The sequence below is a fragment of the Molossus molossus genome, unplaced genomic scaffold (assembly GCF_014108415.1).
Source record: "Molossus molossus isolate mMolMol1 unplaced genomic scaffold, mMolMol1.p scaffold_m16_p_4, whole genome shotgun sequence".
In the NCBI taxonomy this organism is placed as follows: Eukaryota; Metazoa; Chordata; class Mammalia; order Chiroptera; family Molossidae; genus Molossus; species Molossus molossus.
This window is the reverse complement of record NW_023425377.1, coordinates 65,779,628-65,795,875: the sequence shown is the minus strand read 5'-3', so window position 1 is coordinate 65,795,875 and position 16,248 is coordinate 65,779,628. Positions and strand designations below refer to the sequence as shown.

The 16,248-nt window shown below is 50.0% G+C and overlaps 1 protein-coding gene across 8 annotated transcripts in view; it reads left to right on the top strand.

Moving 5' to 3' along the window:
* GATAD2A (GATA zinc finger domain containing 2A) overlaps positions 1 to 16,248 on the top strand; it is a 110,905-nt gene that overhangs the window by 84,445 nt on the left and 10,212 nt on the right. For 5 of the 8 annotated variants that reach the window (XM_036281716.1, XM_036281712.1, XM_036281714.1 and 2 more), the window contains exons 4-9: positions 10,227 to 10,359; positions 10,485 to 10,616; positions 11,976 to 12,065; positions 12,626 to 12,766; positions 13,202 to 13,369; positions 15,182 to 15,461. In XM_036281716.1, the coding sequence (XP_036137609.1) occupies positions 10,227 to 10,359; positions 10,485 to 10,616; positions 11,976 to 12,065; positions 12,626 to 12,766; positions 13,202 to 13,369; positions 15,182 to 15,461 (944 nt within the window). The remainder of the gene's footprint in view (positions 1 to 10,226; positions 10,360 to 10,484; positions 10,617 to 11,975; positions 12,066 to 12,625; positions 12,767 to 13,201; positions 13,370 to 15,181; positions 15,462 to 16,248) is intronic. The other 3 variants (XM_036281717.1, XM_036281718.1, XM_036281719.1) reach the window with 3 other exon arrangements.

The window sequence follows — 16,248 nt, the reverse complement described above, 5'->3', positions numbered from 1 at the left end:
TGTATTATACATATATAAAATATGTGTTAATTGACTGTGTTATCTGTGTGGCATCCAGTCAACAGTAGCCTATTTATTAGTAGTTAAAGTTTTAGGAAGTCAAGCCCTGGCTGTTTGGCTCAGCGGTTAGAGCGTCAGCCTGCGGTCCAGAGAGACCTGGGTTCGGTTCCCACTAAGGGTGCGTACCTCGGTTGCAGTTTGTCCCCAGCCCTGCTTGGTCATGCGGGTGGCAGCCACTCGATGTGTCCCTTTCATGTCGATGTTTCTCTTTCTCTCCCTCTTCCTCTCTCTCCCTCCCACTCTATCTGAACAACAACAAAAAAAAGTTCTCTGGTGAGGATAAAAAAAAGGTTTTAGGAAGTCAAAAGTTATATGTGGATTTTTTATTGTGTAGGGGTCAGTGTTCCTAACCCCTGAGTTGTTCAAGGGTCAACTGTACTGACAACATTTATTTCATTTTCAGTATTGCAGAATCAGATTAATCTCTGATATGTTGGGAAGCTGTTGGGCTCACAGCAGCAAACATAAGTTTTTCAAAATTCTATTTTTTGCTTGTTGGAAGCTCAGACTTTGTCATTGGTGACAAATACTCTTGGTTATGTTTCCTTGAAGTGACAGGTTTTGTTTTAACCATTTTGGAGAAAAGGGCTGCCAAACATCCAAGTTTGAATATTCACAGTGTGTCTGTCAGTCTTTCCTTCAGGCAGCAGGAATAGTTTATCTTGTCACAGAATATTAAAAAGACTCAAATTCAAGGGCTAAGGTTTAATACAATCAACAGCTTGTCCTTCATAAGGACATTTCCCATATGACAACACTGACTCCTGGCACAGTTTGGCACTGCTATCCCACCTTGGCCAAAAAAAATAGATGTCTTGGTGTTGCAACAACCTGGCAGAGCCCCTGGATGAGGGTACCAAGGGCCACGGTGGGGAACTGCTAGTAGCTCATTGTGATGCAGAGGAGTACAGGTAGGTTATTCCTGGCTGTCCAGCATGGGCAGAGCCAGAATGCTCGGCAGGGCTCTGTGCTTATGTCTCAGACAGCACAGTGGTTGATGGCCTGCTGGAGTCAGATAGTGGAAGGAAGAGAAGCTCTCAGCCTGGGACCTTGTCTTCAGGGACCTCCAGTTGCAGGGTAGGTGGCCAGATGAGTCAAATCAGAGCAGAAAAAGTGATGGGGCTGCCCCGAGTGTGCACATTGCGTTTTGCAAGGATCTGGAAGAGAGGTGGGGCCACCATCTTTTGACTAGATGCATTATTTTTATTATTATCATTATTATTATTGGTATCTTTTACATTTCATGACACCCCCTTGAGGTCAGCAGTGTTCGTTCTGCAGATGAAAAAACCAAGGCTCATTGAGGTTTGGGACTAGGTTCCTGCAGCTGCAGAGATACACCTGGCTCCCCGGATTTTCCTGTATGACCTGGGTGGCTGACTTGTGTGGAGTCACTTGGCTGCTAGGCTTGGAGTAGCTGGAGCAGGTCTTGTGGGGGTTGGGGGACTTCTTGGCCTGAAAAGATATGCCAGTGGAAGGTGGGGGAGGATCCAGCCGTTTGAATTAGATATTTAAAGGGAGATGGGAAACTTCTAGTCAAAGTGTGCGCTTTCCACTTATTACAAAAGTTTGTGGTCATTACAAGCTGGAAAGCGGTATTTGTTTCTTATGTTGGTGAGGAAGCTGGCATCCCAAGAGGTGCATTTGGGTTCATCTGATGTTTGGAGTCCCTCTGAGCTGGAGAGTGCTCTTGGGTTCTCATTATATCCTTCCTGGTGGAAGATTGGCCTAGAATGTGGTTAGGGGACCAGAGGAAGGAGGGGATGCTAGCGTTGATACTGTGGCCAACGGTCTGGGTTTGACATTTGTTTTTCTTTTACAGGGCCCTGGCCCTTGGGAAGTCTGGAATCCCAAGTGCCAAACCCCCCAGTTTCCTCAGGCAGATGGTGGTCTATATGTAGTGAGAATTGTTTCTCAGTCAAGTTTGAGGACCCAGTCTATGTCTTCACCCTCTCATTTCTTTTTTTTTTTTTAAATAATTTTTCTTTATTAATTTGAGAGAGAGAGAGAGAGACATCGATGAGAGAGAACATCATTGGCTACCTCCTGCATGCCCCCCACCAGGGATCTGGCCCACAACCTGGGCATGTGCCCTGACTGGGAACCAAACCGGTGACCTCTTGGTGCATGGGTCAACGCTCAACCACTGAGCCACACCAGCCGGGCTCACCCTGTTTTTTTTTTTTTTTTTTTGTCACCTCAGGGACTTGGCATGCATATGCTGGTGGCTGTCTAGGATCCTTCAAGTATAAATAAAAACATTTTCCCCATTAATCTAGTACAAAAATTGTGTTTGGTAACCTGAAGTAGAGGCATCAGTGTTGAAAGTCATATAGGACCCACCTTAAACCCTCTGAAGGCCATAGGCATGTGACCTGGGAAAATAACTCCTTCAGACTGTTACTCACCTGTGGACAGGTGTGATAGTCAAGCAGGTTAGAGGATTACATGGAAGTATGCATCTTGGTGGTTGGCACAGGGCTGCCATTATAAAGGATCAGTACATGTCTAAGTGCCTTGTTCCCAAATTTCTGAACAGTGTACGCTGAATTGAATTTAACCTTCCTGGTGGTGTTTGAGTCCCAGCTGGACAGGTTGGCTGCTGTCAGGGTCGTGCTGCAGTGACTTCCTTGGGTGGGAGCTGGTTCTGCAGGCTGCTCTGTGCCATTTTGGTGTTGGAGTCTTTTTATGGGACCACTGCCAGCTGCTGGCCCAGGGGGTCCTCTCCTGCCCACTGTTGGCTTGTTGTCCAGTTCTTGGCAATTCTGCATGCCCTCAAAACTGGCCCCTATCACTGCTTCCAGTCACAGTGAAGTCCTCTTGGCCTCCCTCGCTAGGTTTTGTGACTTTCAGGGGTTTCTGTGTTCCTCGAAGGAGTCTCAGCAAGATAGGTTGGATGTTTCCTGACCTTCCTGTGCTGTCAGAAAGGTCAGAAAACATCCATCCTGTCTTCCTGCCATGTGTCCTGGGACTGCTGACCTCTATGCTGGGGGTCCTAAAGGGGGGGATGGGCTCACAGGCCAGCGCCTGGCCATACATGATTCCTCCTGCTCTCATGAGATGTTCAGCTGTAGCTGTGGCAGGACACACTGTAATGGAGTCCCAGAGTGATAGTTGGACCTGAAGTCTCCAGGAAGAATGATGGCTAGGTTTCAAAAATCCCATTGCAGCTGCTCACCTCCATGTCCTTTATGGCCAAGAAGAAAAATGTGTTCTGACTTCCAGGCCCCCACAAAGCAGGCTTTTCTCTTGACATCCCAGCCAACAGGGTGTCAAGTTACAGTGCTGGGAGAAGTAACAGTGGATGCCAAGAAGGGATTTGAGCAGAGGGGTGGGAAGTGGGTGGGCTCCAGAGCTGCAGGGTCTGGGAAGGGTACCAGACACCCCTCCCCCTTCAGGGCAGGCAGGACTTGGGCTTTGGGGCATAGTCTGTGTCTGTGCAGCAGAGCTTCCTTTCTAATCACATCGATTGTCTCTGAGTGAATGGTGCCTCTGGGAAAAGGAGGGTGAGGTGGGGTATTGTGGGGTCCCAATGAGCAGCCGCCATGCCCAGGTGGTTGTGAAAGGTCCAAGAAATGTGTTTCTGTCAAGATGCCCAGTTCGCAGGGGTCTGCCAGTGAGATAGTACCAGGTGGTAAGACTGTCCAGGAACTGGTGATGGTAACTCTTATTTTCTCTCTTGTAGGACTTTTCTAGAAGGGTTTCTGGAATTGTCGGTTGGGCTCATTGGATTAATAAGCATGTGGAATTGCTTTTGGCTTTGACTTAGATACCACTCCAGATTATATCTGAAACTGTGGTGGCTCACAGACTTGAGGATGGCGTCCCTCCTTTCCTGTGGAACTTTCTCCCCACCCCCTTTGTTGGGGCAGCTCAGGTCTCTTGCTGGGTCTTCTTGGAACTCCACATCTGTTTTATCTCAAGTTCTGTCTGCCACAGGCAGCTCCCATGTGTGGAGAACTGCACTGGTCCCTTTGGGGAGTTTTGAAAGTCAGCAGGGATGGCTACTGGGAAAAACCTTTTCTTTCCTCCCTTATCTCTCCCTGCTTTATCCTAGGGTAGTGTCTAGGGTGGATGGCTTCTGTTGGGGACAATCTGAGGGAGACAAGGAGTTACGGTGGTGTGGGCTAGCTCCCTGTTGGCCTCATTATCTCAGTGGTTTAAAGTAATGACATTGGTATGGAATTGTCTGTTGGGTCTGCTGGTTGGTAAGTCCCATCAGGGAACTGCTTCTTAGGCTCTTGTCCTTGCAGTCCCACGTCAGCTGGCTTTGTCAGTCACATGGGACGGCTAAGCCCATCTCCATAATCTGTTTCTGTGACCCTCAGAGACCCTCTTTCCACAAAACTAGCTTGGCATCCTACACAAGGGTGGTTTCAGTGCACTCAGACTCCCCACACACACTCTCACAGTGCTCACTCCTTCCCTGAAAAGACACATAATGACACAGAATTCGGAACTCCTTTCAAGTGAATTTGCACATCATTTAGCAACAAACACAGCATCTATTATACCTTTGGACTTAGACACCTACATGTGCAAGGTTATTATTCACTCTACAGGTATTGCTGGTTTCCTTGTGGACTCAGATCCTATCCTGGAACCAGGTGCCAGGGAAGAGAAGGGAATGGGCATGTGCCAGCCCTGTTGCCTGAAAACCCGCTGTGCTGGACCATGCTGTTGTTCGGTCTGGTTTGAGAATATTTGAAAGTTACCTCAGTAGCTGATTTTGTGCCACACTCACATTCACGGTGAGCAGCCCCTTAATGCTTCAGGAAAGATTGGGACTCTGACTGTCCTGACAGCCTCTTAGGGTATCTGAGCCTCACCCAGAAACTTTGAGGGGCAACCTGGCCAAAATCCCTGTTCTTGTCATTGTAGGAGGCTCAGAGAGGGAAGTATCCAGCCCTAGGCTCCTCACTTACAAGAGGCAGAACTAGTGAAACCATAGCCAGTTTTGCAGGAGTGTGACTGCAACACCCCGCCCCCTTCTCCAGTGTGTAAGCTTGGTGCACAGTGCCCACTCGTGGTAGGCCTTTGTGAGCATGGCCATGGGCTCTAGGTGGAGGCACTGTGGCCTCTTTGCCAGCCAGTGTGGCACTCAAAGATTTCTGCTCTTCTGGCTCTAAGAAGGTGGGGAGCCTCACCTCCTATTCTGAGTCCATACTATCACATCAGGGTTGGACTCTTTTCTTGCCCTTTCCTCATTGGGTCATCCTGGGAACATCCTGGCCCTCGCTGGGAGTTACAGTATCCAGGTCTACTGGAGACAGGCTCCAAGTAGGGCCATGGGACCCTGGCTGCTGTTCTGTGACATCCTGTAACCCCAGCTTGGGGTAGGAGAACCCTCCTGTCAGATGGGCAATGATTGTGTGAGAAGGTGGTGGCACTTTTCTTTTGGTATGTGCCCCTAGCGGGAACCGAACCCAGGGACTCTCCAGTATGCAGGCTGACGCTCCAACTGCTGAGCCGAACCGGCCAGGGTATGGTGGCACTTTCTTTGGGTGAGTTTGCTGGAGTGAGGGTGAGGGATCTGCTGGTCGCTGGCAGGAGTTTGCTGCATAAGCCTGTGCTGCCCTTAAGTGGATCCTCTAGAGTTCTTCCCCAAACTCCCTAGCCCCAGGATGGACAGTGGTGGGCCGGGCTTAGGAAAGTTCCCCAGGCACTCATACTATGGGAGCACTGATCACACTACAGGGGTTATGGTGTGGGAGGGTTGGGCCAGCTAGGGACTTTCTGAGGGCACAGAAGGTTTGAAGTGCATCTTGTGAGTTGGGGCTCACAACAGGGGACTTTGGGGATGTGGTGAAGGGAATGGTAGTGAAGGTAGCAGCCCATGGCAGGATGAGCTGAGGGTATAGAGGCTGGTGTGATTGGGTGGGGTGGGTAAGAATCAGCTTGGCCTAGGGGGGATAAATGGACTCCAGTGGGAGGAATATCGTGGGGCTCAGGTGGGGATTTGCAGAAGGAGCAGGTAAGACTGGTGCTGATCTAGCAACTCCTCACCCCACCTTTAACCACACCTAGCAGCCACTGGCTTCTGGACCCAGCTGCTGGGCTGGAGAGATGCAGAGAAAGTTCTGGCAGGGAATGGTTGGTTGCCACTGGCCCTGAGGAAGAATTGTTGTCCCGAGGACTTATTGGGCCCACAGTCATCCCCAGCTTTCCAAGTGTGTGCAGGAATCTGAGGGGTCTTGTTAAAATGCAGGCTTTGATTGAGCAGGTCTAGGGCAGCAAGATGCGACATTTCTGCAAGCCCTGGAGAAGCTGTCCCAGCTGCTCCTGAGCTGAGGTGTGGGTAGTGGTCCTGTCCTCCTGGTGGATCCTAAGGACAGAACCACCTTTTTTTGTTGTTAATTATGTTTTTATTGATTTTTTTTTTTTTTTTTTAGAGAGAGAAACATTGATCAGCTGCCTTTTGCAGGCCCCCTCTGGGGATCAGCCGGCAACCTGGGCACATGCCCTGACCGGCAATCGAACCGGGACCTCTCAATCCACTGAGCCACACCGGCCGGGCCAGAACCACCTTTTATTCAGGGGTTTATCCTCACTGCCTGGCGCTGTACCTACTTCTTAGGTGGGGGGTTCAGCAACTAAAGAATGAGTGAGTGAATGGATGAATGCACAAGTGTAGATGAAGCACTCCTTCCCCAACATCATGCAGGCTCATTTTGAGAATGACAAAGGTCAGCTGCTGAGGACAGTTTCTGGGTTGCTTTGATGAAACTGCTTGTCTGCCCTGGCATGGGCCTTGGGGGGGGACACTAAATATTCACCTCACATTGACCTCTGGCTGGTGAACAGCTGGGACAGCAGCCTGGCGTTGTGGACACAGGATTCTATCAAATTAAGTTTATAATCCTGTTCTTCCTCCAGAAAATTTGAGGAGAGTTCCTGGCAGGTAACTTTTGTGTTTGTTTAGCCAGGGCCTGCCCAAGAGGAAGGAGGTGGTGAGACCACTTTTGCTGATTATAGCCTGGCTTGCTTCCAGGGATTTCATAGGTCATATAAAAGTCTCCTGATTATAATATTTTACGTAAAGTTTCCAAGATGATCAGGTCGGGCTTATTGGGTTGCCCTGAAGTAATTTTTTAAAAACAATACCCAAGTTAATTTTGATCCTGTATCAAAGAGAATTCTTTTTCCTGAATTAAAAGAACTCTCTGGTAAGGAACTGAGTGACTTGAAGCACCTTTGCTTTAAAGATGGAGCTCAGGAAAGTTTTTCATGTTGGAAACTAGAGGGGCTGGTGGCCCCTCTGTGTTTTCTAAGAGGTGACCCATCTCTGTAACATACTATAGTTTCTGTGGGTAGGCACCACACAGGAAGTGCCTGCTAGCCTGGCAGCTCCAGGGTGAACTGGGCACCTCCATTTTCTGACAACACCTGAACCCTACCTCACTTCTCAAAATGAAGGCTGCTTGTCACAAACCGGTTAGAACTGGCTGTTGCCATGGTTTTCACGTTGGAAGTCACAGTTAAAAGAGGTCACATGACCAAGGAGGGAAATGCCTTTGTCACATGACTTTTTGGTGGCCTGATTAGCATACAGGAAGTTCACTCCCTGCTGGGATGCTGAGTGATCTTTGATGGGAGGTGATGTCATCTCTTGGACGAGTTATTGATTACTGTCGGTCCAAGATGGGACCTAGGAGTGCTGTGGTCAGAGTGGCCATCTCAGGGAGCTGAATCTTCCAGATAGTCTCATTCCCTCACCCTGTCCTCTTCCTCGGGCAAATTTCAATTTTTAAAATACCTCCCTCTGAAGAAGGTGCACACCCTTAGTGAGATGATAAAAAGTGATAAATCCCTGTAGATCACCCTTGTCTCAGCACAAACTTGCTTAGGAAGCGCCTGCAGTCTGTCACTCTAGACATGTTTCTGCGTGGGCTGCTGCTCCATCTGCATGTGCAGCCACCTGGGAGCCCACCTGGGTGGGAACCAAGTGCCACAGCTTCTGTGCTGAGGGCTTGCATCTGCTTGGTGTCTGTATGTACATCCAGAGAACCTGGAATTAGAGCTCGGGGTCACCTTGAAAGTTGATCTTGGGTTGAACGGGCAGCCAGTAAAGACACACAGACTTGAAAGAGTGATGGTTCCTGAATTACATTGATCTTTTATTTCCTGAGGCCTGAATGAGACATACTTGGTTACTTTATAAACAGCAGCCTGATTCTGGACATAAGAATGAGGGCTGCCCTGGCCAGTTTGGCTCAGCGGTTAGAGCGTTGGCCTGCGGTCCGGAGAGACCCGGGTTCGGTTCCCGCTAAGGGCATGTACTTCGGTTGCAGTTTGTCCCCGGCCCTGGTTGGTCGTGCGGGTGGCAGCCACTCGATGTGTCCCTTTCACATCGATGTTTCTCTCTCTCTCTTCCTCTCCCTCCCTCCCACTCTATCTGTACAAAGAATGGAAAAATGTCCTTGGGTAAGGATAAAAAAAAAAAAAGAATGAGGGCTGATAACCCCAATGAGGGGTTGTATACCTTGAAATGGGCCCTTTTTTGTTCACTCCCCTGGTCTCTTGTGAGAGGTCAGCTGGCAGCTGTGCTGGTTAAATCAGATTAAGGCTGGGAGTGTTGAGGTACAACTGCCATGCAGCTCTGGGAGGTGGAATTAGGACTGGCCTGGATCAGGGAGGGTCCAGGTTCCAGGGGGAGTCAGCAAATCCTCAGTGTCTGGTCCTCTGAATGTTCTGCTCACTTCAGGAATAGCAGAGGTGGTTTGGGGGCTATTAAGCACCAGTTCTCCATCTATAACTCCCACTGCTTTAGCTGGGATGTAGTGGAAGGAATGGGACAACTTTGAGCTGTTAGTCAACTTTGAGTTTGTTCTCTGGGCAACAGTGCCACCTAGCGGATGCTAGGTTGGTTTTACAGCTGATGGAAAGAATGATCTGATTCCTTGAACACAAGGGTTGAAGCCAGATCTTAAGGGAAAGTTTACATTGTGCCCTCAGCAAATGGAGCTGCTTTTTTGGGAGTGAAATGCTGTCTCTGGGACCCATTGATCCTGTGTGTGGGGTCAATGACACCACAGCAGAGGCTCAGATGTGCACATATGTCTTAGTGGGCTGGGTTGAGGTAGGAGGGCAAGAGAGGAATGGCAGGGGTGGCCTAGGCACCAGACCAGTTCACCTACTATTATAGCATGGGGGATAGGGGTTGCTGGAAACTAATTTGTGAGCAGATCAGGTAGGTGAAGAGTATCCAGATCTGCAAGATAAAATGTGTTCTGTGTTCCAGTCTATTTCAAAACATGCAGCCACTACTAACACATTGCCACTGGAAGGATGAAGAGGCCACATGTGGCCCAGGAAGGACTGTTCAGCAGGCAGCCTCAGCCAAGATCCAGGGCCAAGTGGGTTTTTTGTTTGTTTAGTTTTTTAAATATGTTTATTGATTTTTTTTTTTTATCAGAGAGAGGAAGGGAGAGGAAGAGAGAAACATCGATGAGAGAGAACATCGATTGGCTGCCTCCTACATGCCCCCCACTGGGGAATGGGCCCACAACCCAGGCATGTGCCCCAACCAGGGAATGGAACTGGGACCTCTTGGTGCATGGGTCGATGCTCAACCACTGAGCCACATCGGCCGGGGTGATTTTTTTTTTTTTTAAGAGAGAAAGGAAGGGCGAGAGGAGAGAGAAATGTCGATGGGCTGCCCCCTGCACATCCCCCACTGGGGATTGAGCCTGCAACTTGGGCATGTGCTCTGACTGGAAATTGAACTGGGACCTCTCAGTCCATGGGACGATGCTCAATCTACTGAGCCATACAGGCTGGGCAAGGTCCAAGTGTTTTTAATTCAATACCTAGCCACATTGTAGAGAAAAAGGAGTGATGGTGTTTTTCAAAATGTCACCCTCAGACAAAGGTGTCCTCATCCCTGGGGACACAGAGGTGGGCACCAAGAACAGGCCCAACTGGGAGGGGCCCAGCCATATACCAGTAGGTTTGGGTATGTATGGTGAGTACAGTGAGAGAAGGCAGCCTGGGTGGGTATTGGGGAGGCAGTCAGGGAGGACACAAGGAGAGATGTTGCCACCAGTGGGGCAGTGTACTTGATGTGTCTGTTTGAATCTGGGCATCTGGAAGGTGTGGGGGTGGGGCTCTGGGGAAGTTTCTAGCACAGAGTACTCTGGTAACAATCTGCTGTCCCTGCTCCACAGTGACATGAAGTCTGAGAAGAGAGCCCCCTCGCCTGATGTGATTGTGCTCTCTGACAATGAGCAGCCTGTGAGCCCGAGGGTGAATGGGCTTCCAAAGGAGGTCCTGCAGGAGACCAGCACTGAGGACCTTATGGTGAGCCTTGTTCCCATGCTGGGGACCACCTCACCAACAGCATCCCTGAGTGCAGCTGGTAACAGTGGGGCCTGTGCTCCTGGCTGCTGGACCTCCCTATCAATCCTCTTCTCTTGTGCTTGCAGAAAAGCAGTCCTGAAGAACGAGAAAGGATGATTAAGCAACTGAAAGAAGAGTTACGGTTAGAAGAAGCAAAACTCGTTTTATTGAAAAAGTTGCGGCAGAGTCAAATACAAAAGGAAACCACCGCCCAGAAGGTATGTGCAAGTCTGTACCTTCCTCAAGGGTCAGTGGAAGCCATTCAGAGCTGGAGTTGGAAAGGCTGGTCATGGGGGTGGCGTGTGGGGGGGGTAGGTTTCCTCAGGGGCATGAGGGCCAAGGTCTGAGTAGAAACTTGGGAGACTCAAGTTCAAATTTTGGACTTATCTAAAATGATGTCAGTGGGAGGATATCTGAGTACATAAAACTAACTACCTGTAAAAACATCAGGAGAATAGAAAGCAGATAGATATGCGAAGCTACTGAAAGTACACTTCTAAGTTCAGAGTTCTGTCCCGAGTTTGTTTCCAGAAAGGCCTCCTATCCTGTGGATGGCTGTGCTGGCCTGTGGAGATTGCTGTGGGATTGTGGACAAAGGCCCTCCCGGTGCTGGAGGTTCTTTGTGGTGCTGCTCTGAGCACAGTTCACCATGTAGGGCAAGTTCATGTTGGTTTTGTTGGATTTCTGGGTGGTTTGTGGTTTATTATGTATCTGCGCTTATCATAACCACTGTCATTAAACCAGAAAAGTGAATGCATGTCAGGCGGGGTGGCTGACAGAATGTGTAGAACTCCTATCTCCTAAGATAGAGCGACAGGAGAAAGACACTGGTGGTCTGACTTGGGGTTTGAGTTCCCACCCCACCCAGTCAGCAAGTGGATGTGGCCTGATGTCTGTTAATCTCCAGGCTGGACAGAGCCTGCCTTTTACTTGTTTCCTTGTCAGTTGTTGAAGACAAGGTAAAGTGACCCAAGTTTGTCACTGTCCCTTCCCCTAGTGGAATATGTTACTTTAAGAATCCCAAGGTTGGGCCCGGCCAGTGTGGCTCAGTGGTTGAACATCGACCTATTCACCAAGAACTGGCGAGGTTCAATTTCCGGTGAGGGCACGTGCTCAGGTTGTGGGCCCAATCCCCAGTGGGTGTGCAGGAGGCAACCAGTCGATGTTCTCTCTCATCGATGTTTCTATTTCTCTCTCCCTCTCCCTTCCTCTCTCGCTAAAATCAATAAAGAAAACAAAAGAATCCCAAGGTTGGGACTAACCTGTCCAGGCCTTGGGTCCTTTTCCATTGCCAGCCGTTCCTGTCCCCTAAAGGGCAGAGCCAGCACTTGAACCACAGAATGATGCTAGGAGTTCTCAGGGTGAGAGGTGCTGGAAAAGCTCTCCTCTGCCCTTTATGAACATGTCAGTTGCTGTTGCAGATGGACATGGGTCACTTAGTAGGCTGGAAGCAGAACCTTTGCAAGCCTGGTACCTTTGGAGTAGGAAGATCGTCCTCCTCCATCAAAATTATGGGATGGGCGGGGTGGACAGGACTGATGGCTGTCTCATCTCCCTAGTGTTCTGTTTCCTTGCAGCCTGCTGGCTCCACAGGTAGCACCGTGACCACCCCTCCCCCGCTCGTGCGGGGCACCCAGAACATTCCTTCCGGGAAGCCATCACTTCAGGTCAGTGTTCCCTCCTCATTAGGCTCTTGGCCAGCCCCAAGATAAGCTAGGCCACAATTGACTTGATAAACAAATAATGTCAACAAATGGGAGATCCCTCCCATGACTACTCTTATTGAGGCGAGAAAGGACTAAGATCCTACCTAGATAGGCTGGGCTCCCTTCATTCCGAATCTCCCAAAGGTGGTGGGGCCTTGTCCCAATGCAGCTCCCAGCTTCTTGCCCACAGGGTGAGACAGGCAGAGTTCTTGCTCTCAGCCACAGGACTGAGGTCTGGGCAAGGGCCCAGCTCCCCTCAAACAGTCCTGAGCCCCCAGCTCACATTAGCAGGAGGCAGGTGCCAGTTCTGTTGGCTGGATGTTTGCTGTGGTGGGGCCTGTATTTTGACTGAGCCTATGTTTACAAGTCTCTTGTTGGAATCTGTGTTTCTTGTTGTTTTTGTGTTTTTTCTGTTGCCCCCTCCTTTTTTTGTTAATGAGTATGTGCTTTTACAAAAATAGCAAACCTGTTTGTTTAAAAAAAATACATATTAAGATAATGGGGGTTGGCATCGTTGACAGACCTCTTCCACTCGAATGCCTGGTAGTGTCATCCCACCGCCCCTGGTTCGTGGTGGGCAGCAGGTGTCCTCGAAGCTGGGGCCGCAGGCGAACTCACAGGTCGTGATGCCCCCGCTCGTCAGGGGGGCCCAGGTGAGCAAGGTACACCCTTGGGATAGGAATACGGCCAGGCAGCCCCAAGCATTCTTTACTTTTAAAGAATGACACTTTCTGCCCTGGCTGGTTTTGCTCAGTGATTAGAGCATCGGCCTGCAGTCCAGAGAGACCCGGGTTCGGTTCCCGCTAAGGGCGCGTACCTCGGTTGCAGTTTGTCCCTGGCCCTGGTTGGTCGTGCGGGTAGCAGCCACTCAATGTGTCTCTTTCATGTCGATGTTTTTTTCTCTCTCTCTTTTCCTCTCTCTCCCTTCCATTCTACCTGAACCAAAAAAAAAAATGGAAAAATGTCCTCGGGTGAGGATTAAAAAAAAAAAAAGGATGACACTTTCTAGTCCTCAAGTTTGGGGGCTGTGGAGCCCAGCCCTTTCCTCTACCTTCTTCCATTGTCCCTCATTGTCTTGTCCCCACCCCACCCCACAGCAAATCCACAACATCAGACAACATTCCAGCACGGGGCCACCGCCACTTCTCCTGGCCCCCCGGGCGTCTGTGCCCAATGTGCAAATCCAGGGACAGAGGATCATCCAGCAGGGCCTTATCCGTGTCGCCAATGTCCCCAACACCAGTCTGCTTGTCAACATCCCGCAGGTGAGGGCCATGTTGTGCCAACAAGAGGAGAGTGCCATGCAGCTTCCCTCAAAAGGGCCCATGATCCTGGGGCACAGTGGGGTGGTGCAGTGTGACCTACCTGCTCCTTCAGAGCCAGGTGAGGCCTTGGACACTCCATGTGGTTTGTACTTGAGCTCCTCCAGGCCTGTCAGACATGAAGGGCACAGGCAGGAGTCCTGTGTTCAGATATGCCATGTGGCAGAGGTGGAGAGTTGCTGAGAGGGTGAAGAGTACAGATCTGAGCTGATGTGGGGAGTCTGAGGGGTTGGTGGAGGCAGATTTGGGGGAATAGGTGAGGCCAGGTGAGGTGTTTAATGGACCTGGAGATGGCTGAGGGGCACCAGAGCCCTCCTCACCCTTCCCCCTGCAGGCATAAGCACTAAACATGGTTCTGCAAATGTCCTCACAGCACCAGTGTATCTGTTCTTATCCACAAGTTCCTTCAACTCTGGACAAAGCCTCCTAGATAGGGTGGGTCTATCTCCACCCAGCAGAGCTAGAAAGATAGGATGAGGCTGACAGGCTGGAAGCAAAGCTTCATTGACAGATAAAATTACTGGGTATGCAGGGACCTTTGCTGACGGGCGATGTCAGCTTCTCTGCATACATTGGCCTAGTGTATTTTTGCCTGCCTCCTCTAGGTCAGGATCAAGTGCAGTCCTGCCACCACATAGAGATGTGCTGACAGAACAAAAGGTTGACCTATGCAAATAGTTTATTTACTCCATAAACCTCAATCAGATCCCTCCCTATTCCCAGCTCAGCATGCCAGGAGCATGGAAGAAAGCAGGCCAACAGCAGTGGAGCCTGGGGGCTCTGTTCCCAGTGGGGTTGGGAACTCAAGAAGGGGCCAGGAAAGAACAAACTGGCTGGTCAGTCAGTGGGTGTGGCAGGGGGGAGCCAGGTCAAGATGCTGCAACCCTCTGAGACCCTCTGCGGAGGTAGGGATCCTGGGCTTCCTAAGCCCTGTGATGTATAGTAGGTGTGTGCATTTTCCTGGGGATGGTGTATGCAGCTTTCCTCAGATTTCCTAAAGGGTCCCCAACCTTATGAAACTAAGGGCACTGTCATGGTCAGCTCCAGGTTTTGGGGAGAGCACTTGACAGTGTTAGGGGCGAGTGAATTGGAGCAAGGAGACAATTGAGTGTTGGTCACTGGGGTCCAGACAAAGACAATAAAGTAGTGCAGGAATAGCAAGGGGTAAGGGATGAGGGGCTGGTGCGGGAGCTGCTCTTTTCGCAATCCCGATGAAGACATGTGAGCTGACTGAAACATTAGCGTCTCCAGATAGGCATTTGCAAAGATGCTTACAAGGGAAATAGCATAGATACCGCTTGAGCCACCATTGTTCCCCTGTGAGGAAGGAGGCTGTTCAGACCTGTGCTGAGAGGAGGGTCAAGCCCTAGAGATGGGACAGTGGCCATGCTATCTGGATTGGTGCTGGAGGGCTATCTCCAAGGCAGTGCCCACAGTCCTGGTTTGGTGATGGCTTGCTTCATGGATGTTCTCTCCTGATAAAATGCAGCACATTACAGATTTTAAATGTGTGTGGTGTGTTGGATATCAGCTGAGCCTCAACAAGTTTATGTGCAAGATTGGTCATCTTATAGGATGAACAGTTTAATGCTACTCTGTCTGCTGCTCATAGGTGTCAGGCAGCTCAGAATTTTCCTCTCAAGGACTCAGTTAATGCAGCTAATAGTGCTGACCTGGGCTGTGGGTGCAGTGGTGGGGCCTGCCTCAGGGTTAGGCACCCCCAACACCCTGACCAGGTTGTTGTTTCCCTGAAAGCCCTCCCCAGCCTCACTGAAAGGAACGACAGTCACCTCTGCTCAGGGCAACTCCACCCCCACCAGCGTGACCTCTGTGGTCACATCTGGTGATTCTCCAGCCAGCCGGCAGGCGGCTGCCAAGCTTGCACTGCGCAAACAGCTGGAGAAGACGCTGCTTGAAATACCCCCACCCAAGCCCCCTGCCCCAGAGATGAACTTTCTGCCCAGCGCTGCCAACAACGAATTCATCTACCTGGTTGGCCTGGAGGAGGTGGTACAGAACCTGCTGGAGACGCAAGGTGAGTGGGCCCTGTGTTAGGGTTGTTTTCATTTCTTGCCACTGAAGTTTCTGTTACATAGGTTTTTTTCAGTGTACAGTACATGTCTGTGCACCTATAGTGTACCCAGAGCTGCCCTAAAGATTGAGTATTATGGATGAGATTTCGTCATCAGTTCTGCTTTGCAGTGAGGTTTGATAGCTTTCTGTTTCACCCAAGGATATGTTTATTGATTTGAGAGAGAGAGGAAGGGAGAAAGAGAAAAGAGAGAGAAACATCATTGTGAGAGAGAAACATCAGTCTGTTGCCTCCTGTATGCACCCCAACCAGAGATTGAACCCACAACCTAGGTATTTGCCTTGACCAGGAATTAAATCCACAACCTTTTGGTGTATAGGACGATGCTACAACCAGCTGAGCCACCCTGCCAGGTCAGAGGTCTTATAGCTACTTAAACACATTGCAGATACCTTTCCTGCTAGGGCCCTCAGAGAGCCAGGCCCTGGTGAGGCTCAAGGTCCCCACATGCGTGGTCCAGGGGGACAAGCAGCGGTACTGTGATGTTGATGTGTTCTGAGGAGGAATGCCTGTGGGAGACTGACATGACAGGCTTTGCTTCCAGACAGGAAGTCATCGCAGAGGTGGAACTTTCCAGAGCCTTGAGTGTTTGGAGCCCCCAAGATGGGAAAGGGACATCTACACCTAAGCCAGGCTCACTAAATCACCCTCTTTGAAAGCAGTTTAGAAAATGCACCTGCATGTTAGGAAGTTTTAGGAATAAGGCATAAACTATATAGTGATTAAGAAA